We start from the raw sequence: 27,388 nt of genomic DNA, 5'->3' as shown, positions 1-27,388 counted from the left end.
ATAAAACATTTCAAAACATATTTTTCCTGAACAAACATTATTGAAGTTTTTTGGACCTCTGGCATTTAATTCCCTTAAATGACAAACACTTGAATAAACTGACTGCATAAAATGTAGCAAATTTTACTAGTTTTAACAAAATTCTCACCCTCTCCATATTCTGTAAACTCCTTTTTTTTTTTTTTATTATACTTTAAGTTTTAGGGTACATGTGCACATTGTGCAGGTTAGTTACATATGTATACATGTGCCATGCTGGTGCGCTGCACCCACTAACTCGTCATCTAGCATTAGGTATATCTCCCGATGCTATCCCTCCCCCCTCCCCCCACCCCACAACAGTCCCCAGAGTGTGATATTCCCCTTCCTGTGTCCATGTGATCTCATTGTTCAATTCCCACCTATGAGTGAGAATATGCGGTGTTTGGTTTTTTTGATCTTGCAATAGTTTACTGAGAATGATGATTTCCAATTTCATCCATGTCCCTACAAAGGACATGAACTCATCATTTTTTATGGCTGCATAGTATTCCATGGTGTATATGTGCCGCATTTTCTTAATCCAGTCTATCATTGTTGGACATTTGGGTTGGTTCCAAGTCTTTGCTATTGTGAATAATGCCACAATAACGTGTGCATGTGTCTTTATAGCAGCATGATTTATAGTCCTTTGGGTATATACCCAGTAATGGGATGGCTGGGTCAAATGGTATTTCCAGTTCTAGATCCCTGAGGAATTGCCACACTGACTTCCACAATGGTTGAACTAGTTTACAGTCCCACCAACAGTGTAAAAGCATTCCTATTTCTCCACATCCTCTCCAGCACCTGTTGTTTCCTGACTTTTTAATGACTGCCATTCTAACTGGTGTGAGATGGTATCTCATTGTGGTTTTGATTTGCATTTCTCTGATGGCCAGTGATGATGAGCATTTTTTCATGTGTTTTTTGGCTGCATAAATGTCTTCTTTTGAGAAGTGTCTGTTCATATTCTTTGCCCACTTTTTGATGGGGTTGTTTGTTTTTTTCTTGTAAATTTGTTTGAGTTCATTGTAGATTCTGGATATTAGCTCTTTGTCAGATGAGTAGGTTGCAAAAATTTTCTCCCATTTTGTAGGTTGCCTGTTCACTCTGATGGTAGTTTCTTTTGCTGTGCAGAAGCTCTTTAGTTTAATTAGATCCCATGTGTCAATTTTGTCTTTTGTTGCCATTGCTTTTGGTGTTTTAGACATGAAGTCCTTGCCCATGCCTATGTCCTGAATGGTAATGCGTAGGTTTTCTTCTAGGGTTTTTATGGTTTTAGGTATAACGTTTAAGTCTTTAATCCATCTTGAATTGATTTTTGTATAAGGTGTAAGGAAGGGATCCAGTTTCAGCTTTCTACATATGGCTAGCCAGTTTTCCCAGCACCATTTATTAAATAGGGAATCCTTTCCCCATTGCTTGTTTTTCTCAGGTTTGTCAAAGATCAGATAGTTGTAGATATGCGGCGTTATTTCTGAGGGCTCTGTTCTGTTCCATTGATCTATATCTCTGTTTTGGTACCAGTACCATGCTGTTTTAGTTACTGTAGCCTTGTAGTATAGTTTGAAGTCAGGTAGTGTGATGCCTCCAGCTTTGTTCTTTTGGCTTAGGATTGACTTGGCGATGCAGTCTCTTTTTCAGTTCCATATGAACTTTAAAGTAGTTTTTTCCAATTCTGTGAAGAAAGTCATTGGTAGCTTGATGGGGATGGCATTGAATCTGTAAATTACCTTGGGCAGTATGGCCATTTTCACAATATTGATTCTTCCTACCCATGAGCATGGAATGTTCTTCCATTTGTTTGTATCCTCTTTTATTTCCTTCAGCAGTGATTTGTAGTTCTCCTTGAAGAGGTCCTTCACATCCCTTGTAAGTTGGATTCCTAGGTATTTTATTCTCTTTGAAGCAATTGTGAATGGGAATTCACTCATGATTTGGCTCTCTGTTTGTCTGTTGTTGGTGTTTAAGAATGCTGGTGATTTTTGTACATTGATTTTTGTATCATGAGACTTTGCTGAAGTTGCTTATCAGCTTAAGGAGATTTTGGGCTGAGACAATGGGGTTTTCTAGATATACAATCATGTCGTCTGCAAACAGGGACAATTTGACTTCCTCTTTTCCTAATTGAATACCCTTTATTTCCTTCTCCTGCCTAATTGCCCTGGCCAGAACTTCCAACATTATGTTGAATAGGAGTGGTGAGAGAGGGCATCCCTGTCTTGTGCCAGTTTTCAAAGGGAATGCTTCCAGTTTTTGCCCATTCAGTATGATATTGGCTGTGGGTTTGTCATAGATAGCTCTTATTATTTTGAAATATGTCCCATCAATACCTAATTTATTGAGAGTTTTTAGCATGAAGGGTTGTTGAATTTTGTCAAAGGCTTTTTCTGCATCTATTGAGATAATCATGTGGTTTTTGTCTTTGGCTCTGTTTATATGCTGGATTACATTTATTGATTTGTGTATATTGAACCAGCCTTGCATCCCAGGGATGAAGCCCACTTGATCATGGTGGATAAGCTTTTTGGTGTGCTGCTGGATTTGTTTTGCCAGTATTTTATTGAGGATTTTTGCATCAATGTTCATCAAGGATATTGGTCTAAAATTCTCTTCTTTTGTTGTGTCTCTGCCTGGCTTTGGTATCAGAATGATGCTGGCCTCATAAAATGAGTTAGGGAGAATTCCCTCTTTTTCTATTGATTGGAATAGTTTCAGAAGGAATGGTACCAGTTCCTCCTTGTACCTCTGGTAGAATTCGGCTGTGAATCCATCTGGTCCTGGACTCTTTTTGGTTGGTAAGCTATTGATTATTGCCACAATTTCAGATCCTGTTATTGGTCTATTCAGAGATTCAACTTCTTCCTGGTTTAGTCTTGGGAGAGTGTATGTGTCGAGGAATTTATCCATTTCTTCTAGATTTTCTAGTTTATTTGCGTAGAGGTGTTTGTAGTATTCTCTGATGGTAGTTTGTATTTCTGTGGGTTCGGTGGTGATATCCCCTTTATCATTTTTTATTGTGTCTATTTGATTCTTCTCTCTTTTTTTCTTTATTAGTCTTGCTAGCGGTCTATCAATTTTGTTGATCCTTTCAAAAAACCAGCTCCTGGATTCATTAATTTTTTGAAGGGTTTTTTGTGTCTCTATTTCCTTCAGTTCTGCTCTGATTTTAGTTATTTCTTGCCTTCTGCTAGCTTTTGAATGTGTTTGCTCTTGCTTTTCTAGTTCTTTTAATTGTGATGTTAGGGTGTCAATTTTGGATCTTTCCTGCTTTCTCTTGTGGGCATTTAGTGCTATAAATTTCCCTCTACACACTGCTTTGAATGCATCCCAGAGATTCTGGTATGTTGTGTCTTTGTTCTCGTTGGTTTCAAAGAACATCTTTATTTCTGCCTTCATTTCGTTATGTACCCCGTAGTCATTTAGGAGCAGGTTGTTCAGTTTCCATGTAGTTGAGTGGTTTTGAGTGAGATTCTTAATCCTGAGTTCTAGTTTGATTGCACTGTGGTCTAAGAGATAGTTTGTTATAATTTCTGTTCTTTTACATTTGCTGAGGAGAGCTTTACTTCCCAGTATGTGGTCAATTTTGGAATAGGTGTGGTGTGGTGCTGAAAAAAATGTATATTCTGTTGATTTGGGGTGGAGAGTTCTGTATATGTCTATTAGGTCCGCTTGGTGCAGAGCTGAGTTCAATTCCTGGGTATCCTTGTTGACTTTCTGTCTCGTTGATCTGTCTAATGTTGACAGTGGGGTGTTAAAGTCTCCCATTATTAATGTGTGGGAGTCTAAGTCTCTTTGTAGGTCACTCAGGACTTGCTTTATGAATCTTGGTGCTCCTGTATTGGGTGCATATATATTTAGGATAGTTAGCTCTTCTTGCTGAATTGATCCCTTTACCATTATGTAATGGCCTTCTTTGTCTCTTTTGATCTTTGTTGGTTTAAAGTCTGTTTTATCAGAGACTAGGATTGCAACCCCTGCCTTTTTTTGTTTTCCATTTGCTTGGTAGATCTTCCTCCATCCTTTTATTTTGAGCCTATGTGTGTCTCTGCACGTGAGATGGGTTTCCTGAATACAGCACACTGATGGGTCTTGACTCTTTATCCAATTTGCCAGTCTGTGTCTTTTAATTGGAGCATTTAGTCCATTTACATTTAAAGTTAATATTGTTATGTGTGAATTTGTTCCTGTCATTATGAAGTTAGCTGGTGATTTTGCTTGTTAGTTGATGCAGTTTCTTCCTAGTCTCGATGGTCTTTACATTTTGGCATGATTTTGCAGTGGCTGGTACCGGTTGTTCCTTTCCATGTTTAGTGCTTCCTTCAGGAGCTCTTGTAGGGCCGGCCTGGTGGTGACAAAATCGGTCAGCATTTGCTTGTCTGTAAAGTATTTTATTTCTCCTTCACTTATGAAGCTTAGTTTGGCTGGATATGAAATTCTGCGTTGAAAATTCTTTTCTTTAAGAATGTTGACTATTGGCCCCCACTCTCTTCTGGCTTGTAGGGTTTCTGCTGAGAGATCCGCTGTTAGTCTGATGGGCTTCCCTTTGAGGGTAACCCAACCTTTCTCTCTGGCTGCCCTTAACATTTTTTCCTTCATTTCAACTTTGGTGAATCTGACAATTATGTGTCTTGGAGTTGCTCTTCTCGAGGTGTATCTTTTTGGCGTTCTCTATATTTCCTGAATCTGAACGTTTGCCTGCCTTGCTAGATTGGGGAAGTTCTCCTGGATAATATCCTGCAGAGTGTTTTCCAACTTGGTTCCATTTTCCCCATCACTTTCAGGTACACCAATCAGACGTAGATTTGGTCTTTTCACATAGTCCTATATTTCTTGGAGGCTTTGCTCATTTCTTTTTATTCTTTTTTCTCTAAACTTCCCTTCTCGCTTCATTTCATTCATTTCATCTTCCATTGCTGATACCCTTTCTTCCAGTTGATCGCATCGGCTCCTGAGGCTTCTGCATTCTTCACTTAGCTCTTGAGCCTTTGTTTTCAGCTCCATCAGCTCCTTTAAGCACTTCTCTGTATTGGTTATTCTAGTTATGCATTCGTCTAAATTTTTTTCAAAGTTTTCAACTTCTTTGCCTTTGGTTTGAATGTCCTCCCATAGCTCAGAGTAATTTGATCGTCTGAAGCCTTCTTCTCTCAGCTCATCAAAGTCATTCTGCATCCAGCTTCGTTCCATTGCTGGTGAGGAACTGCATTCCTTTGGAGGAGGAGAGGTTCTCTGCTTTTTAGAGTTTCCAGTTTTTCTGTTCTGTTTTTTCCCCATCTTTGTGGTTTTATCTACTTTTGGTCTTTGATGATGGTGATGTACAGATGGGTTTTTGGTGTGGATGTCCTTTCTGTTTGTTAGTTTTCCTTCTAACAGAGAGGACCCTCAGCTGCAGGTCTGTTGGAGTACCCTGCCGTGTGAGGTGTCAGTGTGCCCCTGCTGGGGGGTGCCTCCCAGTTAGGCTGCTCGGGGGTCAGGGGTCAGGGACCCAGTTGAGGAGGCAGTCTGCCCGTTCTCAGATCTCCAGCTGCGTGCTGGGAGAACCACTGCTCTCTTCAAAGCTGTCAGACAGGGACATTTAAGTCTGCAGAGGTTACTGCTGCCTTTTTGTTTGTCTGTGCCCTGCCCCCAGAGGTGGAGCCTACAGAGGCAGGCAGGCCTCCTTGAGCTGTGGTGGGCTCCACCCAGTTCACGCTTCCAGGCTGCTTTGTTTACCTAATCAAGCCCGGGCAATGGCGGGCGCCCCTCTCCCAGCCTCGCTGCCGCCTTGCAGTTTGATCTCAGACTGCTGTGCTAGCAATCAGTGAGACTCCGTGGGCGTAGGACCCTCCAAGCCAGGTGCGGGATATAATCTCCTGGTGCGCCGTTTTTTAAGCCCGTCAGAAAAGTGCAGTATTCTGGTGGGAGTGACCCGATTTTCCAGGTGCCGTCCGTCACCCCTTTCTTTGACTCAGAAAGGGAACTCCCTGACCCCTTGCACTTCCCAAGTGAGGCAATGCCTCGCCCTGCTTCGGCTCACACACGGTGCGCGCACCCACTGACCTGCGCCCACTGTCTGGCACTCCCTAGTGAGATGAACCCGGTACCTCAGATGGAAATGCAGAAATCACCCGTCTTCTGCGTTGCTCACGCTGGGAGCTGTAGACTGTAGCTGTTCTTATTCGGCCGTCTTGGCTCCTCCCCCATATTCTGTAAACTCTTTAAAAACTTGTTTTGAAATTAGTTTTTAAAGTTGCAAGCTTATATGTAGCATATTGTGCTTCATTATTTTGGGGAATAATTATATATTTATCACTCACATTATTTAATAAGGACTATGATTAAAATGGTGATGTTCCTTTGTTAATTTTTTGGGCAGGGAGGGCATCTCGGTACATTGCCCAGATGGTCTTGAACTCTTGGGCTCAAGCGATCCTCCTGCCTCAGCCTCCTGAGTAGCTGGAACCACAGGCCCATGTCATAGTACTTGGCTCTGCATTATATTTAAAGAGAAAATGACTTTAAAAAACTACTGTCATAGTGTCATGACTAATTTTCATGCAAGTGTATTGTGTAACTCACTGTAAGTTTCCATATTTGATCATCTTTCCAGAGCTCTATGAATTTATTCAAAAAAGATGCTCTGTGTGTGTCTGCATGTGTATGACTTTTGAGATTTTAATATTTTTTATTGTTATGCAGAACCACATTTGAATTTGGGAGATTCCATTAGGAGGGATTATGAAGACCTGTGGAATGTTGTGTCACACCTGGTTAAAGAATTTAACGTTGGAAAGTCTTTTCCTCTGAGAATAACAAGAAGACATTTTCTTAGACAAGAGAAATCAGTCATTCAAGGTACTAAATGGGTAAATTAAAGTGGAACAAAAGCATGTTTGTCCTGAACAACTTTTAGAAGCCCTAATAATTCAATTCTTCCAAGTGTAAATAATTTTCCTTCACTGTGCTTTCTTGTTTACCTCTTAATTGAGGTTTAAAATACATAGAATAATGTGGTTAAAGTAAACCAGTGTGCAGAGTAAAGCCTGGTGAAATTTTACACAGATATATACATCTGTGTGATAACCACCTGGATCAAGAGAGAGGCCATTTCCAGCACCTCAAGAGAAAGTTCCTCGGGCCACTTCCCAATCCATCCTCCCCCTCCTCTCATCTCTTTAACAGACTTCAATATGATTTCTTAGTTTTGTCTGCTTTGAACTTCATTGGGATGGAATCATATAGTGTATATTCTTTCTATCTTTTTTCCTCTCGGTATAATGTCTGAGACCTTCCTGCCTGTTGTATTTACCATTATCCTTAAAAGTTATTGCTGTGAACTGTCTCTCTGTATGAATATATTACACTCTGTCCATTTGGAGCATTTCCTATTGGCTATTGAATTGTTGAAGAAGCAGTAAAATGATTACAAAGGTGCTGATGGATATGAAGGAGGAACTAATGAGTGCTGTGGAAACTAATGATTAACAGGCCCAACCCAGTCTGGAAAGGTTGACCTCTCTGAGGAAGTGAAGAGAAGTGCAGTGAGTCATGGTCTGAAGGATGAGTAATAGTTAGCTGGGGGAAGGGAAGAGCAAAAGGTTTTCCAGAGAGGACATGGCATTTGAGAATTCCCCAAGGAGCTGAGATATGTTTAGTGTGACCAGAGAGGAGAAAAGCTGATGAAACTGAGGAGGGGGTACTTGCTGGCTCTGTTAAGGACTTAGGAAATTGTAAAAGTAATGAGAAGTGATTGAAGGGTAAAACTGTTATGAATATTCTTACATATAACTTTAGGTAGATATATGCATTTATTCACTTCAAGTATATACATAGAAATGCAGCTTTATGAACTACTGTCCACATATTTTCTAAGGTGATAGTTCCAAGTTAAACTCCCACCTCCCATGTGGGCATTTTGGAATTTTAGAATTGCTTCCCAGCCTTGTCAATCTTTTTTTGTGTGTGTGTGAGACAGAGTCTCACTCTATTGCCCAGGCTGGAGTGCAGAGACACCATCATAGCTCACTGTAATCTTGAACTCCTGGCCTCAAGCAAACCTTCCACCTGGGCCTCCCAAACTGCTGGGATTACAGGTGTACACCATCATGCCCAGCCTATTGTTAGTCTTTTTTATTTTGGCCATTCTGATGGGTGCGTGGGGGTAGCTCATTGTGGTTTGAATTTGCATTTTCTTGGACTTTTCATCTGTTATTGGCCATTTGAATATCCTCTTGTGAAGTGCCTGCTGAGTTTTGCCTGTTTATAAAGTATAGGTCGTAAGTATTTCACAAGTCTATGATTGATCTTGAATTTACTTTTGTATGGTGTGAGAGAGGGGTTATTTCTTCACCCTCTGGTCTCTTTCATAAGTTTATCCTTGAGCCTTGTTTATCCTTGAACCAATATTAAAGTTGATTATGGTAGTTCTGTAAGAAACTTTGGTTTTGGTAGTATATGTGCTCCAACTTTGTTCTTTTGAAGATTGTTTAGTTAATTCTGAATGCTTTGCATTTTCATTTAAATTTTATAATTGGCTTGTTGATTTTTAATAATAGTCTGCTGACAGGTTGATTTTTGTTGTTTTGAGTCAAAGGCCCATTTGGGAAGTGTATCAGTTAGGTTTCTACCAGATACACAGAACTAGTAGGATACACATGTTAAGAGATTTATTGCAGGGAATTACCTTACCTGATTATAGGGACTGGCTCGGCAAGTCCAAAATTTATAGGGCAGGTCTTAAGGAAGGGGCGGGTGGAGCTTTGGGGCATGAGCTGAAGTTGCAGCCCACAGGTGGAATTTGTTCTACCTTAGGGAAACCTCAATTCTGCACTCAGGGACTTTGAGATGATTGGATCAGGCTCTTCTATATTATCTAGGATAGTCTTCTTTACTTAAAGTAAAATTGATTATAGTCTTTAAGCCCGTCTACAAATACCTTTACAACAACATCCAGATTCATATTTGATTGGATAACTAGGGAACTATAGTCTGATGAAGTTGACATCTAAAACTGACCATTTCAGTCTACCTCTTGTCATCTGAGCACCCATATACATATCCTTAAACCATACTTAATCTCCCAATAAAGGCACTAACGAAATCACACTTGTGCTTAACATGATACAACTATACTGCATACAACCAACAGCATGTTAACTCTTCCTTCAAAAGACAATGCTAAGTTCTTGGGCAATTTTCACTCGTCTGCTTTGATATCCTGTAACCTAAATACTGTGATACAAAGCACACTATTATGACTACATTGTATGTAAACTGATAAAAGAAGAAAACAAAAATATCTGCTTAATATACACGTATTTTCCAGACAAAATAAGGAAGAAATACCCCTAACTATTAGAGTCCTCATTTCTGCAACTGGTCACATGGTCATAGCTGGTATTTATGACTGCCTTCTCCTCCCATTACCTATTCCCTAAACCCTTTGCACCCAGCAAGCACCTAAGCTGGTCATGGTTCTTTGCCTGAGGTCCTCCTTTTCCAGGGTTGCTGTCACAAAGCACCACAAGCTGGTGGCTTATAGCAACAGAAGTTTATTCTCTTACAGGTCTGGAGGTTAATGTCTGAAATCAAATTGTCTACAAAATTGGTTTCTTCTGGAGGGTCTGAATTAAAAACCAAACTGTTAATGGAAAAACTGAACTCCGTAAAATATTTTAAAGAGGTTTATTCTTAGCTAATATGGGTGACTGTGGCCTGGGGAAAACACAAAATATTTTAAAGAGGTTTATTCTTAGCTAATATGGTTGACTGTGGCCTGGGGAAAACACAATCCCAAGAAGTCTTGAGTAAGTGGCCCTGAGGTGGTTGGGTTACAGTTTGGTTTTATATATTTCAGGGAGGCAGGAGTTACAGGTAAAGATATAAATCAATACATAGGAGGTATACACTGGCCCCAAAAGGCAGGATATCTTGAAGCAGGGGCTTACAGATTATAGGTAGATTTGGAGATGATTTCATTTGCAATTGGTTAAAGGAACAAAGCTTTGTCTAAAAACTTGGGGCCAGTTGTGGTATCTCAGGCCTGTAATCCCAGCACTTTGGGAGGCCGAGGCAGGGGGATCACCAGGTCAGGAGATCGAGACCATCCTGGCTAACACAGTAAAACCCCATCTTTACTAAAAATACAAAAAATTATCTGGGCATGGTGGCACGTGCCTGTAATCCCAGCTACTCGGGAGGCTGAGGCAGGAGAATCGCTTGAACCCAGGAGTTGGAGGTTGCAGTGAGCTGAGATTGCGCCCCTGCACTCCAGCCTGGGTGACAAAGTGAGACTCCGTTTCAAAAAACAAAACCAAAAAAACCCAAAAAAAACCCCATGGAGTCAGCCGAAGGGTTTAAGTGAAGACCAGGAGTCTGCTAATCATCATGTGATGTTCTGCCAGAGTCAGGTTATCAGAGCAAGCCACGGTATACTGAGTCATAGTGACCTATAGGGTGCATGACATCACCTTTGACTGGCATGGCCTTAGATCTTGTTCATGATCTTATTGCCACAAAGATTCTGTTCTGTCAGTCTTGCAATCTCTATTTTAACATTAACGCTAGTCAGTTTTTGTGTCTAAACTGCAAGAGGGAGGAGAGTATAGTGAGGCCTATCTGACTTCCCTTTGCATCGTGGCTCAGAACTCAGTCTTAAAGGTTTCTCTGGGGTAACCTTGGCCATTAGGGGGTCCATTCAGTTAGTTGCAGGGGTTGGACTTTGGATTTTATTTTGAATTTACAATCCCATGCCTCTCTCTCAGCTTCTGGAGGCTGCTGGCAATCCTTGGTGTTCCTTGGCTTGTAGATGCATCACTTTCATCTCTGCCTCTACCTTTACATAGTGTTCTCCTTCTCTCTGTGTGTTTCCTCTGGGTCTGTGTTCAAGTTTCTCTGTTCTTGTAAGAATAGCAGTTATTACATTAGGCCTCACCCTAATCCAGAATAACCTTATCTTAACTTGATTTCATCTGCAAAGACCCTATTTCAAAATAAGGTCACATTCACAGATAGTGCGAATTAGGACTCGAACATGTCTCTTTGAAGAACACAGTCCAGTCCAATCCTTTGTTCCTTAAGGGTCTGGACCCATAGAGTACTGTTTGCATTGGGTTGTTGTAGTTTTCCATTGACGTTAATCACATGGCATGGTAGTATGAAGGGATGTACTATGGGATCCTTAAGGGATCTCCTGTATTCTGGACATACTTTTTCTTACCCCTCCATTGAGTAGTAGCAGCCCAATGTCCCCTTGAGAATCAGGATAAATCACAGCAGCCAGCACAATAACCCTTTCCTTTGCCTGTTGATTCAGAGGTACAAGGAGTTCAAAATGGCAAGATGGCAGTCCTAACTTCTAGTTCAACGGAATCATTGTTGTGTCTCCTGGTGGAAACATTCCTCTCTTTGGAACTAAGATCTCTAAACAAACAGAACATAGGGTTGCCAGAACAGAAAGCAGAAATTTTGCTAGCATATCACTTAGGGGTAATAGTTTGTGGAGTCATTCGTTTTCTATCCCTGGAATCCTGAATTGTGAATTATGCCTATAATTCACAAACAACACTATATATTGGCCACTAATTCAGAGTAATTACAGCCTTCTGGAGAACATTGCCCCAGCCTTCAAAGTATTTCCACCTAGCTCACACTGTAACTGTGTCTCTAAAATGCTGTTAGACTATTCTACTGAGGCAACTGCTTCAGGATGATGGAGAATATGGTAAGACCAGAGCTTTCCATGAACGTAGACCCACCGCCACACCTCATTTGCTGTAAAGTGAGTTCCTTGTGATCAGAAACCATATTGTGTGAAATACCAAGATTGTGGATACGGGTTCTGTAAGTCCAAGGATAGTATTTTTGGCAGAAGCATTGCATGCAGGGAAGGTAACTATATCCAGAGTAACTGTCTATTCCAGTAAGAAGAGGGAATGACTCCTTTCATGAGGGAAGCCTGCAATCGTGTCAGCCTGGACATGTTGCAGGGCCTTCTCTTATTCTCGGCTCCAATAAAAACTAGCAACTTTTCAGGTCACTTGATCAATAAGCCAGAATAGCACACCTAAGTGAGAAATGTTGCTTTCCAAATTCACAAAGGCTCCCCCAGGCATTATACTTTATTTTTTATTGTAGGAGGGGCCAGATGCAACAACTACCCTTCTCCTAAGAAAGGATATCTTGATATGCCCCACACAATTGGACTCCTACAAGTTTTGCAGAGGTGGAACATCCTTGAATTTTTGTTCCATTCATTTTCCACCATCAACAAATTTTGCTGAGATGGAAATTCTCTGAATTTTTGCTGAATTTATTTCCCATCTTTGACATACAAATGTCTTATTGGTATGTCAAGTAGTGTCTACTTCTTATTCACTAGATCCGAGCAGCGTAATATGAACAATGTGATGGACCAGTGAGATACTTTGTGGAAGAAAAAAATTTCTTCCAGAAAATTCCCTGGGGGCTAAATTATGACATGGGGCTAGGGTAGGACAGTGAAGGTATATTTTTCTGGCCTTTCCAGCTGAAAGTAAATAGCTCCTGGTGGTCTTTATTAACAGGAATGGAGAAAAAAAGCATTTGCCAGCTCGATAGCTGTGTACCAGGTACCAGGAGGTATATTATTTTGCTCAAACAATGAAACCACCTCTGGAACAGCAGCTGCAGTTGGAGTCATCATAGGGTTAAATTTACAGGAATCTACTGGCAATTTCCAGAATTCATCTGTCTTTCTGCATAGGCCCAATAGTCAGGTTGAATGTGGATGTGAGGAAAATCAGCACTCCTGTATTTTTCAAGTCCTTAATAGTGGCATTAATCTCTGTAATCCCTCCAGGAATGCAGTATTACTTTTGGCTTACAATTTTTCTAAGTATAGACAGTTCTAGTGGCTTCCATAAGCCCTCGTTCCACAGGTCAGGGAACCAACCTGGAGATGTGTTGAGTTGCTGAGTATGTCTGTCTCAGTTACGCATTCTGAAACCGGTGAAATAACCACACAGAAGATTCAGGGACCCACTGTGAGATGAACTTGAGAGAAAACTTCATCAGTCACCTGACGCTCCACAAGCCGTTACTGACTGGGGGTTGGGGGTTGGGAGCACAGTGACATTTTGGGTCTTCTGGAATTAGTGCCAGTTCAGAATCAGTATCCAGTAATCCCCTGAAGTCAGATGATTTCCCCTTCTCCAGTGGACAGTCACCCTGATAAATAGCAGTAGGTCCCTTTGAGGAAGACTGAAGAAAGATGAACAGTATGAGTTTTGGCAGTGGAGCAGGGTCCTTCTTCAAAGGGATTTAGCCTTTTCTCCAATCAAGGGGTTCTGGGTCTGTAACAGGGCTTAAGTTTAGGAACTGATTAAGGAGCTATGACTGGTGATTTAAGTTAGGCATCTGTTCACTTACCTTAGAACTCTTCCTTTTGTACAGATCAATTTAGAATTTAGTGGAATGCCCATCTTTTGTTTTTTTCTAGGAACGCTATGACCAGCTAGCCAGTGCTGTAGGTTTCTGTGAATCAGACTATTCAGATTACTGCTTTGACTTTGCCGTCCATTATGGTAACCATAACTACTTTATCTTTAGTGATTAAGTGCTGCCACTTGGCCCCTGCCACCCCAGGATTGAATTATCCCTGTGGCATTTAGGGATCCAAATTTGCTGGTAGCAGTTCCCACAGCAATTTCTGACTTACACGATAGAGTAACTATGGAGCTATTCCAGAATTCTGGGGTTCCCCTTACAATTTTATTTCTCATAGTTGTGGTGGAAGGTGTGTCCTCTGCACCCTCATGGGGTGAGTGAGCAGGTCTTACATGATAAGTCACTCTAACCTTCCAATCTCTCTAAGCCTTTGGATACCTTAGGTCAATCACATGTCCAATTGGAGTTTCAGAAGCAGAGGATAGAGACATCAGAGGAAGAAATATCCATAGATAATGACTGAAAATAATTTTTTTCTGATTTAATGAAAGACACAAATACCTGGAGTTAGGATGCAGAAATGAGTCTCATATACGATATACCCATGTACACACTCACGCATCTATGCACACACAACACACACACAAACACACACCACTAGATACATTATAGTGCAACCGCAGCATACCAAAAACAAAGTTCTCTTAAGAATAAGAAAGCAAACAGTTACCTACAAAGACATAAAAGTTAAATTGCTAGCAGACTTCTCCACAATAACAATAAAAGCAAGATGGTAATGAAATAATATCTTTTAAGTAATGAGACAAAATAATGGTTGTTGGGGGCTAGTGTAACTAGTGTAAGTACAACTTATGAATGAGGAGATAATATAGATATTTTCAGATGCACAAGAACTGAGTTTACTAGCATCATATCCTCATTAAAAATATTTGTATATGATACAATTCAGGAAGAAGGAAATAGTCCCAAAGGAAAGTGAGAGATGCAAGAGGAATGCAGATGGGAATTGTGGATACATTGGCAAAAGGATATTGTCCAGAATTTAGGTATGAGGGAGGAGAAGGATTATATTTTTTCATCTACAGTTTTGAACAAAGCTAAATTTAAAAATCCTCTAGTCTATTATATTCAGCATGTAAACCATATATAGGAACTGTGAAAATAGAAATTAAAGAAGGCTCCAAAGAGTATTTGGTGATAAATAAAATACTTTTATTATTAATTTTTTCCTATTTTTGTGATTTAATTTTCATGGAGGCTTTTATGTAGGTGAACTCTTAGTGGTGCTTCTTTTTTCAAGTGCTGTTATTACTATACTGTGACACATTATTCATACTGTGACATAATAAAAAAGAATAAGTACTTGGAAACGGAAAATCTACATGTTTGTCTATCTAGTGATCTGCTACCATCTACATACATATGTAAATGGTTATATACTAATTTTTAATATACTGGCTTGCTACAACATGTTTGCTTTGAGGAATATCTCATTTGGAAGCTCTAACTTGGTAAACATTAGTAAAATTTATGTAAAATATTATGCATTTGAAATTTAAAAAATAATGTTCAAAATTCATATAGGATAGTTACACCTTTCCTCTCATCTTAAATTTATATTTGTTTTCAGAAATCTCCTTGGAAAAGATGCCTAGTGTGGGCTTTATTCCAATGACATCTGCTGTAATTGATGAGTTTGTTGGAGATATGATGAAGGATTTGCCTGTTCTAAAGAGGTACAGAGTTAATGAAGTACCTGATTTAGTGCCATCAACTTGAAAATACTAGTGAAGTGAATGACTCATCAAAATGTCTATGTAATATATCATATCAGGATATGGTAAATTCTATATAATGTGACTATAATACATTTAAGTGATTGTAACATCTAGTATGTCAATATTATTTGAACATTACTATATAAAAATCTATATTATTTTGAACGTATAATAAAATTACTCCAGCTATAAAGTTTACTACATTGTTGTTGATGTGGATGTGACTGTTACAGGAATGGCAGAAATTCAGAGTTTTTATGTCTCTGAGGTTTTATGACCCACATTATATCACACAAATAGAAAAAGAGGTTGTACGATTTCTGTTATCACAGCCTGAAGTTTGTGCTAAAATTTGAAAAGCTTAAAATTAAAAAAAATTATGTATTTATTTTTACAGTGATGATCCGGTTGTTCCTTCACTGTTTAAACAAAAGACATCTGATGAACTTTTGCACTGGCATGCTCAAAAACTCCTTAGTGACGACTATGACAGGACCAAATGTCATGTTGATGGTGAGCTCTGTAACCACGATAAAATAGAGCTTATATGAATTGCCTTTGCTGCTCTTTTTATTAACAGTGAAAAGATATTACATTGTAAACACGTTCTATTTTGAATGAGATCTATCTATATATTATATATAATATATATTTTGAATGAGATCTCTATATACAATATATACTATACATATATGTGTGTATATATATATACACACACAATATATATATATATTAATTGAAGAGGCACAGTAGGAAGCATGCTGTCTGAAAAAAATCCCATTATATTATCTGGTGTGCATATGTACGTATGCATGCAGATGTATCTGTTAATTCAAATAGAGATTTATTAATCTTTTAAGGATGTACATATGCATGGTATTGTCATGAAAATATCAGATGCTGTTTAAGTGGGAAAGATACTTGATGGTTTTAGGAATCTGTCTATACCTTGAAGTAAATGTGCTGATACAGCCATAGTCTTCCTAACATTTTAGCTCTTTTCCTGCTAAACTATTGTCTAGTTGATTTCATGCTGCCAAGTACCAGCATAATTGTGCCCATGAAAACTCAGTAATGAGGAGGGGTTGAATCTGCAAAAAGTAAAGCCCATGAAACAATTAAAAATGGGTCCTAAGGAAAGGAATTCATAGATCTTTTTTTCCTGGTTCATTCTTTTAGTGTCTTTCTCCAATCCGATGTTTATTTCCACCCTTTTCAGAACTAGTAAAACTTTTCTTTTTTTTATTTTATTATTATTATACTTTAAGTTTTAGGGTACATGTGCACAATGTGCAGGTTAGTTACATATGTATACATGTACCATGCTGGTGTGCTGCACCCATTAACTCTTCATTTAGCATTAGGTATATCTCCTAATGCTATCCCTCCCCCCACCCCCCACCCCACAACAGTCCCCAGAGTGTGATGTTCCCCTTCCTGTGTCCATGTGTTCTCATTGCAGAACTGGTAAAACTTTTCAGAAGGATCTAGAAATAAGTCAAGTAAGTATGCCAATTGCATATAGGAATAAGCTATTTATGTAAGTGTCTACGAAGATTCTGCATGATGTGTTTCCAGAGTGGTTTGATTTGTGATCACATACACAGACACGGAAAAAGCAACAACATCCAAACCAACAAAACACTAGCTTATTTATATCTTTTATGTTTGTAAAGAGTGTTCCTAGGTCTCAAGTGAATCTAGCCTTGCTTCCTGGGAATTTTCTGTGTCATTTGAATTTTTGCATGGTGTAAGGTAATTGGTATCAGCATCTGTCAGCTGTAAGCTCCTAAATATTTGACTGGGACCAGAAGTAGAGGTTTTCCTTTTTAGGAGTGCAAACAGAATGTTTTAGGTCCGGAGTCAACAAACTTTTTCTGAAAGGTCTAAGTAATAAATATTTTAGGCTTTGCAAACCAAGAGACCAAAATTGACAGCATGATGTAGGTACTAATATAATCATTTAGAGTGTAACCAATTTTAAAAAATGTACTCATCAGATTTGATCATGTGGACCTGGTTTGTAGACCCCTGTTGTAGGTGAATGTGCTATTAGACTGCCCCCAACCTTCCTCTTCTCCTCTTCTCCTGCCAAATGACAGGGGCAATGTCCAGGTACTTGGACCCGGACATTAGCAGAGCTTCGTCCTCTCTCTTCTTCAAATAATATAGGGAATTATTTTGTTAGCATATGGTAATCTGACCTCATTGGCAAATACTGAATTATTATTCTGGAGTTAAAAAAATAATGTGTGGGTAGCACACATATATAGCAATATTTTAAAATACATGTTTACATTTTAAGTCTTTCTATTTCAGAACAATCTAGAGATCCTCATGTTCTTGATTTCCTGAAAAAGATTCAGGATTATCAGCAATTTTATGGGAAATCGTTAGAATCAATCTCTACGAAAGTCATTGTGACTCAAACTACTCGGCCAAAGGAGGATTCCAGTGGTGCCAGTGGTGAAATATTACAGGTAGATCGCATAGATTTTACCTAATTTTTTTCTTTGATGTTGTTTTGTTTTCTTTAGGCTCATATTTGTCTCTGGAGGTGTCTTCCATTCTCTTCTTTCTCATGTTTGCTAACTGTCTTAGTCCATTCTCACATTCCTAGAAAGATATAACTGAGATTGGGTAATTTATAAAGAAAAAAGGTTTAATTGGCTCACAGTTCTGCAGGCTGTAAAGGAACTGTGGTGGCATCAGCTTCTGGGCCTCAGGGAACTTCTTTTTCTTTTTCTTTTTCTTTTCTGAGATGGAGTTTCGCTCTTGTTGCCCAGGCTGAAGTGCAGTGACGCGATCTTGGCTCACTGCAACCTCCGCCTCCCAGGTTGAAGCAATTCTTCTTCCTCAGCCTCCCAAGTAGCTGGGATTACAAGCACCCACCACCATGCCCAGCTAATTCTTGGTATTTTTAGTAGACACAGGGTTTCTTCCTGTTGGCCAGGCTGGTCTCGAACTCCCGACCTCAGGTGATCCACCCATCTTGGCCTCCCAAAGTGCTGGGATTACAGGTGTGAGCCACCACACCCAGACTTCAGGGAACTTATAATCATGATAGAAGACAAAGGGGGAGATGGCACTTCACATGACTGGAGTAGGAGGAAGTGTTGGGGAGGTGCTACATACTTTTAAACAACCAGATCTTGCACAAGTCACTCATTCACTATCATGAGAACAGCACCAAGTGGGATGGTGTTAACCATTTATCAGAAACCACCTCCCCATGATGCAGTCACCTCCCATCAGGCCCAGCTTCCAATGCTGGAGATTACAATTCGACATAAGATTTGGTGGGGCCACAGACCCAAATCATATCACTTACAAATGAGTTATTTTACTTGCTTGCCATTAGAAATTCTAAGAAGATTACATAAAATCTAGTATTCTATCTTTTTTAGAATAAGAAAAGATAGATTTATCTGATAACAAGCTTAAAGCATCAAGGGATTACAAGCTTGGATTTAGAAAAGTCAAATTTAAGTTAAAAGAAATGTTTGTGGGCTGGGTGCAGTGGCTGACACCTGTAATCCCAGCACTTTGGGAGGCCAAGGTGGGCGGATCACCTGAGGTCAGGAGTTCGACACCAGCCTGGCTGGCCAACGTGGTGAAACCCTATCTCCTCTAAAAATATAAAAAAATAGCTAGGAATGGTGGCGGGTGCCTGTAATCCCAGCTACTCAGGAGGCTGAGGCAGGAGAATTGCTTGAACCCAGCAGGTGGAGGTTGCAGTGAGCCAAGATCATGTCACTGCACTCCAGCCTGGGTGATAGAGCAAGACTCTGTCTCAAAAAAAAAAAAAAAAAAAAAAGAGAAATTTTTGTGTATTAGTTTATTACAGTGAAAATCTTTTTACATAGAGGTGGTAAAAATAGGCCTAACATTTCCATCAGCTTCATTATTTTGCCTGAATTTTGAAAACTGTCTATGTTTTTAAGTCATTTATGCCATTAATCTGTCCTGGATTTTTGTTTATATTAAAGGTAAGACCAGGTCTTCTTGAAAGGGTGGGAATCCTCCATACCTATTTTCTTTCTCTTCCTGCCTTTACACTAGACCATGCTTGTTTACAAACTTAGAATCCCTGTAATTCAAAAAAAATTTAAAAAGATAATGTGGAAAAGTATCAGGTAACACAAATGATAGTGTTTATAACTGAACAAACAGCAGATTTTATGGTTCTGCTTGGGAAGGTACTACTTTGCGATCATTCTTCATCAGAGGGGATTTCATTAGGCTTCAGTACTTCTATCTTGGCCTCATGGTTGGGAATTAAGGAAAGACATTTATTTGCTTTGGTAAATCCCCTTCCTGAGGTCAACCATGAAAGAGCATACGTGAAAGAGCACAAACCAAACTATTGATGACCAATGACACTTATCATGGCTGCCTTACCCTAACTGGAGTAGGAAAGGGAATGTTTTTGGAGAATGAAACATAAAAGCCCCAGAAGGAAAAGATCCAAAACATGAAAACATTTCTCTTTCCCACTAATTTCAGAAAATTCTTAATCAGAGATCTAGAGTCTTCCTTTTCCTTGCCAGACTGTCAATTCATTAACCAGGCTGAAGTTGCAAAGGCTACAGTCAGTGAGAGGATATCTCCTCAAAGCCATTCTGGATAATAGTTATCACTGATTACACTGTAGGTTTCTTAGCACTGCTGTTGGGTCTCTCTCTTAGGGCTATTTAAGGGTCCATCCAGCCACACAACACATGCTTTCAACTGCAGAGGCTCCACCTCAGCCCACAGACCTAACCTCCTCTGGGCTGAGGGTGGCCAGGTAGGGCTGGCTCAGGCAAAGGTCCAGGCTTGGCTTCAAGCATAAGGATCAAAGTGAATACAGCATCCTGAAGCAACCATCTTCTGCAGCCTTTGTGCAAGGGCCTCACCCAGCTGAGCCCTTTGCTTTGCCAAGCCCTGTGCCCAAGGCTGGCTCCTGGGGCCCAGGCTGTGCACCTCTGCTCCTCTGGCAGCGCGAATTGCAGGGCCAGGAACTGACGGGAGCTCGCTCAGTTCTGTTATGTTGGTAGTGTGAGGCCTAGGAGCAGCCTCCACACTGAAATAGAAGCAAAATGGGAATTAAATGTTTGATCTAGTTAGGGGAGAGGTGGGAAAAATTACCACCCCACTAAGTGTGTGTGACTCCTCCATTTTCCAGTGGGATTTCTGTTTTTTTCCCCACATTGACTAATGTCTGCTTAGACCGTTGGTGTTTTTCAACATGAATCTCCAAAGAGTGAGTGGGATCTGGGAGGCCCAAAATGCTTTGTGGGGTGGAGAATGAATAAATTAATTAAGTTCCAAATCCCCAAGAAGCTGCCCTACAATCAAGCTCAGTGGCTACTCTTTCTCTTCTTTGTTTTCTTCCATTTACTTTTACTTTTTTATTAATAATTTACACCATTTAGAAATCTAGAAAATATTCTGCAGTAAGAGGCAATTTACATTTATACTGAAGTTTAAGTAGGTTTGCATCACACAGACTTTAATTTTAAGAAAAGACATTAAGAATTCTTGCCTGTGCACGAGTAGAATGATGGCCAGAGTCCTCAGTAAGTGCACAAAAAATAATCTCACTAGTGAAATGTCATAATGGAATTTTCCGACTTGTTTCATATGTTCCTTTTATTATTGAGCAGAATACCAAACCCCACCAAATTACCAAAAAGAGTAAGAAAAAGTCATTTCTCAAAGAAGATCAGAACAAAGCTCAGCAAAACGATGATCTGCTGTTTTCTATTGAAGAGGAGATGAAGAACAATTTACATTCTGGAATAAGGAAATTGGAAGATTATTTGACATCATGTGCAAGTAATTCAGTGAAATTTGGAGTTGAAATGTTAGGATTAATTGCCTGCTTTAAAGCATGGAAAGAACATTGCCGAGGTGAAGGTATGGGACTCCATACTCTATGGATAAAGAGTAGTGATGAAAATATTAATGATGTTAACATATTTACTGAATGCATGGTTGTGCTAAAACTTTGTATAATCCATTGTCTGATTTTATTGTCAACATGACCCTTTAAGATAGTTATTATTATATTTTGAAGACAAGAAAGTGGAATTGCAGAGGTTAGACAGAGGGTCCCAACAGGGAAAAGATGGCACATTCAAAAAGAAATGAGGAGAGTATAAAGAAAAAACTCTTTCAAAAAGTGTGGAGAGAATTAAGGGGATCAGCAAAGCAAGGTGAGGCTCAGCAGCAGCAACAGGGCCTATCAGAGAAGGAAAGCTGTCAGCACCAGGGAGATGTGAAGTTGCTGTTGGGAGGTGATTCTCCATGGGTTTTTCCATGTTTCTGCCCGCCTAGCCAGCAGAAGCATTGACAGGTTCACTTCCAGACTATCTTTTTAAGTGTGTTTGTATAGTGAACAGGCTTGGAAGGAAGAAATTGTGTTTCTCTCTAGGGCAAAGGCCAAGTTTGTTTACTGTCCAGTTAATAAAGATCACATTTCCCTCCAGGGCAAAGAAGCAGGTTTTGCCTGAGACCCATTATAAAATATTTCGGTTTTCTAAGTGTAGATTTCCTTAGCTGTGACATCAACCTACTTTGTGTGTGGTTTCTACCTGGGCTCTTTATCTCCCCCATGGAGCACAAGGGGAACTGACATATACATGATGGTTATATTGTTAACTGGGCCATGATAATAAAGCCTTTTGTTTCTGACCCAGGAGTCTCATGTCTTTTGCCAGCAACCATGAGACTGTGAAAGACTAAATTTCTAGCTTGTAAATAGAATAAAATCTCAGCCCTTTCCTAGTTCTTGACAAGAGCAGGGGAGTGAACGGTTACCAGAATTCCTTGAGAGCCATAGCTATGGGGGAATAGATGCCCAATAGCACCTGCAGTCCTAGGTAACGGTACACAACCATTTCCACACTGTGGGCTGGCAGGGAGGGAAGTGGGTTGGAATGGGCCCTGCCTGCCTAGCATTCTAAGTGCTCCCTCAAATTTCTGTGGCTCCCTGTGCTCTCCTGTATCAATGTCTCCAACTGGCAGCAGAGAATGATTTTGGCGAAATATGTAGCAGAAATGATGTGTGCATACTATTTCCAGGTATTACGTCTTCATATGGCTTGTAGTGTGTGCTTTTATTACTTAGTTTCCTGAATATTGACTTGTGGAAGAGCCAACTAAGGGAAAGAATCAGAAAAAACTGAGTAGAGATATGTGATTTTTTTTTTTCATTTTTTTGGGATGGAGTCTCACTGTCACCCAGGCTGGAGTGCAGTAGAGTGATCTTAGCTCACTGCAACCTCCACCTCCCAGATTCAAGCTTCAGGTGATTCTCCTGCCTTAGCCTCCTGAGTAGCTGGGATTACAGCCTCCTGCCACCATGCCTGGCTAATTTTTGTATTTTTAGTAGAGACGGGGTTTTGCCATGTTGGCCAGGCTGGTCTTGAACTCCTGACCTCAGGTGATCTATCCGCCAGGGCGTCCCAAAGAGCTAGGATTACAGGCGTGAGCCACTGTGCCCAGCCTGAGATATGTGATTTTGATGCTAGACCAAGCTGACAATTCCTCCTCAAGTTGTGGTTGATCACCCTGTCTTGAGTATGTCCTACTCAGATCCTTTTCATGTGTGGCCACGTGACTCTGTAGTCACGCTCATGTCTCTCTATTCTACTTCCCAGCAAAGCCAGTACCTCAGTGGGCTGTCAGAGACTATGCTCATTTTCATCTCTAAGCTTTAGCATATGTGTTTTTACTTGATGCCATATCAGATAGGAATTGCCATTAGCTATTAACAGAGATAGGAATTAACAATGGCTTAAAAAAGATAGTTTATTTCTCTTTCATGTAAAAGAAGTCCAGAGATAGGCAGTTCAGTGTCACTGGGAACTTAGGCTCCGCTATCATCATATTGTACCGTTCTTAGTGCATGAGTTGTATTCTTAAAGGTATGTCATGAATGCAGTTGGCGGCTGATGCTACAGCCATGATAACTGTATTCCAAAACAAAGTAGGAAGAAGAAAAAGGGCAAATTTGTACATTCATGCTGTATTTCTTCTATGGAAGGAGGCCTCATCCCAGAAATTCCACCAATTTTTGCTTACTTCTCAATGGCCAAACTTAGTAACAAAACCGCACCAAACCACAGAGAGATTAGAAAATGTGAACTTTGAATTGGACCTATTGCAGTATCCATTAGTATGGGGATTTATAAGAAAGCATTGGGTGAGAATGGATGTTGAGGAGGTAATATCAGTTTCTGCTACAGATGTTCTTCTGCTTGTCTCTATTGGCCTAAATTCTGTGTGTCCTTCAAGGCCATCCTCTTGTGGAGTCCTCCCAACTTCTCCTGCTCACATAACACTGCTTCTATGACTCCATTTGGACCCTGAATTGTAAATCACTTAGATATTTTACTGATCTGTTTCATCACTAATCCCTTGTTCTCCAATTAGATTGAAGGTTCCTCGATGTAACAACTCTGTCTTAAATTTCATTTGTACTTCCTTAAAGCATACATTGGTGGTCTGCATAAGCAGTTGCTCAGTAGTATTTGTTAAGAAAGAGGATATTTCTTAACAAAGAGGAAAGAGGATAAAGACTTTCTATGACTTTATATGGAGTGGTTAGTAGTGGGATAGAGATAAAGAGGCTATAAGTGAACAGGAGGTAATGGAAGGGCTTAGGAGAGTCTGGATAGAATGATTGGGATGCAGTGAGGTTGTATCTTAGCCCTCAATAATTGAAGGGTTCTGCTGATGGTTTCATAAATACAAGTACTGTATGTGGTCAAGAGTAGGCCTTGATAAATGTTGCTCATGTTTTGGTCAGGCATCTAAAATCATAGGACTTTTTCCTGTGAACAAGAGTAGAAGACACACAAATAATATGTGGCTTATTGTGTTATTTTTCTCTGGAAATGTGTACAGAGCTCAGTTTAAATGGTTCATATTTCTGCTATAAATGGTTCATATAAATCTGCTAAAATCACAAAGTTTGTTTCTTTTCTTTTTTGCCTATACTTACCCAGCTATGTCTAAGTTACTTAAGATGATAATTAAATGTGTGTAGATGGAGTTTTAATTTAATTTAATCATGAGTTTTAGTTTTTAATGCTCTAAAATCTCCTTTAAAGTCAAGTAAAATAGTGAGGTTTAATCACATGAGGTTAATTGATTAACTCAATGATTGTCGTGAGTGATCAAGCAGTTATTTTTGGTGTTCTTTATAACAATTTTATTGTTTCTTTAACAAGGCAAAATTTCGAAAGATTTAAGTATAGCTGTTCAAATGATGAAAAGGATTCATTCACTCCTGGAGAGATACCCAGAAATTTTGGAAGCAGAACATCATCAATATATAGCTAAATGCCTTAAATATTTAGGCTTTAATGATCTGGCAAACTCTTTGGATCCAACTCTGGTAAGAGAACTAGAATTTCTTATACTTTAAATTTTTACTCAATTTTAATATGGAAGAATAACTAATAGGTCTAATGAAGTATCTCACATATAGAGTTATCAATTGACTATGTTTACTCTGATTCTAGTTTATAAAATAACAGATGTGAGATTACTTATTAATAACCTGCCAAACTTTGAAGTAAATTAAAATTAGAAAATTTGTACAGATGCTTCCTGAAAACAGAAATTAAATACTAGATGATATCCAGATGCCACTTTAAACCCTCTTGGTAACAGGAATGAATCCTATACTTAATTCTAGCGCAATCTAAAAACTGTAATGTAGTGAGATTAAAGAATGGTCTTTAATAAGGTTCCAGGTTCCAATTCCAGGATGAACTTTTTTTAACGTTAATATCTGCTATTTGACTTTTCCCAAGAATAACACTTTAGGCAGGAAAACTCTTCTTACTTAAATATTACACTATTTAAAAGCATAGTAGGCCAGGCATGGTAGCTCACGCCTGTAATCTCAGCACTTTGGAAGGTCAAGGTGAGCAGATCACTTGAGCCCAGTAGTTCAAGACCAGCCTGGGTAACATGGCAACACCCTGTCTCAACACACGCACACACACACACACACACACACACACACACATTAGCCACAATTGATAGCATGTGCCTGTAGTCCCAGCTACTCAGCCAGGGCATGGGATAGGGAGTGGTGGGGCTGAGGTAGGAAGATCACTTGCACTCAGCAGTTCAAGGCTGCAGTGAGCTATGATGGTGTCACTGCACTCCAGCCTGGGTGACAGAGAAAGACCCTGTCTCAAAAAAAAAAAAAAAAAAAAAGCTTAGTAAAAATGCCTTGTGCATAGAATGTGCTCAGTGGATATTTAATAAATGTTTATTCAATTTTGAAGTTTAAGTTGATTTCAAATAATATATTAAAATGACAGATAGGAGATGACAAAAATAAGAAGAAATATTCGATTGACATTGGACCAGCTCGGTTTCAACTGCAATACATGGGCCATTACTTGATAAGAGATGAAAGAAAAGATCGGGATCCCAGGGTCCAGGATTTTATTCCCAACGCATGGCAGGTAATGACAACAAACATTGTACTTTTCTAATCAGTGTGACTTCAGAACTTTTCATTACTGTGTCTCTACATGTTAAACTTTGCATAAACTTCTTAATCTTGTTTAATGTCTTTCCTCTACTGTGCCTGGAGAATGTAACTAGAGTATGAGAAATCATTCACTTCTTCCCCTTCTTGGCCTTTTTATTTTCACCATCAGTGGAAGTTATACTGATACCTGTTTGTATGTGAAGGCATGCTAATGTGGCATTACTAGTTCTTACAGCTCAGTTTTGGAAACCTCTTTCTGTACTTACTCAATGACAATTGGAAAAAGTGTTTTCTAATGGGAAAATATGTTTTACTCAGTCTCACTTTCTATTTTGCAGAAATGAAACCCTCTCTCTAGGCCAAAATATAAAACAAAATCTCTTTTCTGAGGGAATGGCATGAGTAATCCAGGCATTTTCCTGAATCCTTCGAGTGTTCACCAGACCTAATCTTCAGGGGTTCAGGGAGTTCCCCCAAAGGTAGCATAATACAGGCACAGGAGACAGAAGGTACAAAGGATACTGTCTGTGTTTTGGTAACATGCTGTTCACTTTCTTGACACAAATGGTGCTTTGTACCCTGCAGCAGGAACTCCTGGATGTGGTAGATAAGAATGAGTCAGCAGTGATTGTTGCCCCAACGTCCTCAGGCAAAACCTATGCTTCCTACTACTGCATGGAGAAAGTGCTGAGGGAGAGCGATGTCGGGGTGGTCGTGTACGTTGCACCTGCAAAGGTAGTTCTTGAATGACTTTCATTTTTGCTTTTGTTCCTGAACATCCCCTTTAAAAAGAATGCGCACGGTCACATGCTAGATCTAATTCACTTTGTTATTTTATTTTTGAGACAGAGTCTTACTCTGTCACCCAGGCTGGAGTGCAGTGGCGCGATCTTGGCTCACTGCAATCTTCACCTCCTGTGTTCAAGTGATTCTCCCGCCTCAGCCTCATGAGTAGCTGGGATTATAGGCACGTGCTGCCATGCTGGGCTAATTTTTGTATTTTTAGTAGAGACAGGGTTTCACCATGTTGGCCAGGCTGGTCTCGATCACCTCAGGTGATCCACCCACCTTGGCCTCCTGAAGTGTTGGGATTACAGGCTTGAGCCACCGTGCCCGGCCAAGAAACTATTTTTGATATTTTCATTTCATCTCATATGTTAATATTTTCATTTATAGTTACTGCAATTATACTTATTTTTAGAAAATATTTCACTATCATGAATATAAAAATGATGACTATAGTATTTTTAAGGATTAATTTTTTAAAAATTTACATTTTAAGTTATTTCCCTTTCTTTCTTTCTGTCTCCCCTTTCCTTTTTTATTTTCCCTCCCTCCCTTGGAGTGGTATGCTATGATTATAATTATGAAGATTTATGTTTTTCTTTTAATTAATATTGTTTCAATTAAAAAATACAGCCAGGTATATATGACTTCCATTTCCAGCAATATGGCCATATAGGTCAACAGAAAAATCTCTTTGTGTAAAATACCTGAAATGCTGGATAAGAGACACCAAACATCTTTTTATATAATTATAGTTAAGCTCAGAACAATAGAAGGGGAATCCTAGGGGCTGAAAATTTTAAGAGAAGGCCACATGGGCTCTTTGCCTCTTTTAGGCAGCAAGTTGCAGGGGCTTAAATAAGAAAGGATCCCG

The 27,388-nt window shown here is 39.6% G+C and overlaps 1 protein-coding gene across 4 annotated transcripts in view; it reads left to right on the top strand.

Annotated features, from left to right (window-relative positions):
- DDX60L (DExD/H-box 60 like) overlaps window positions 1-27,388 on the top strand; it is a 259,291-nt gene that overhangs the window by 167,821 nt on the left and 64,082 nt on the right. For all 4 annotated transcript variants that reach the window (XM_055111991.2, XM_063603978.1, XM_063603979.1 and 1 more), the window contains 8 exons: window positions 6,700-6,855; window positions 15,077-15,182; window positions 15,622-15,737; window positions 17,544-17,704; window positions 20,873-21,125; window positions 24,446-24,612; window positions 25,553-25,699; window positions 26,314-26,463. In XM_055111991.2, the coding sequence (XP_054967966.1) occupies window positions 6,700-6,855; window positions 15,077-15,182; window positions 15,622-15,737; window positions 17,544-17,704; window positions 20,873-21,125; window positions 24,446-24,612; window positions 25,553-25,699; window positions 26,314-26,463 (1,256 nt within the window). The remainder of the gene's footprint in view (window positions 1-6,699; window positions 6,856-15,076; window positions 15,183-15,621; window positions 15,738-17,543; window positions 17,705-20,872; window positions 21,126-24,445; window positions 24,613-25,552; window positions 25,700-26,313; window positions 26,464-27,388) is intronic.

This window comes from Pan paniscus, chromosome 3, assembly GCF_029289425.2.
Source record: "Pan paniscus chromosome 3, NHGRI_mPanPan1-v2.0_pri, whole genome shotgun sequence".
Classification (NCBI taxonomy): Eukaryota; Metazoa; Chordata; class Mammalia; order Primates; family Hominidae; genus Pan; species Pan paniscus.
Note: the sequence above shows the minus strand (reverse complement) of the source record. Positions and strands in the feature narration are given on the sequence as shown.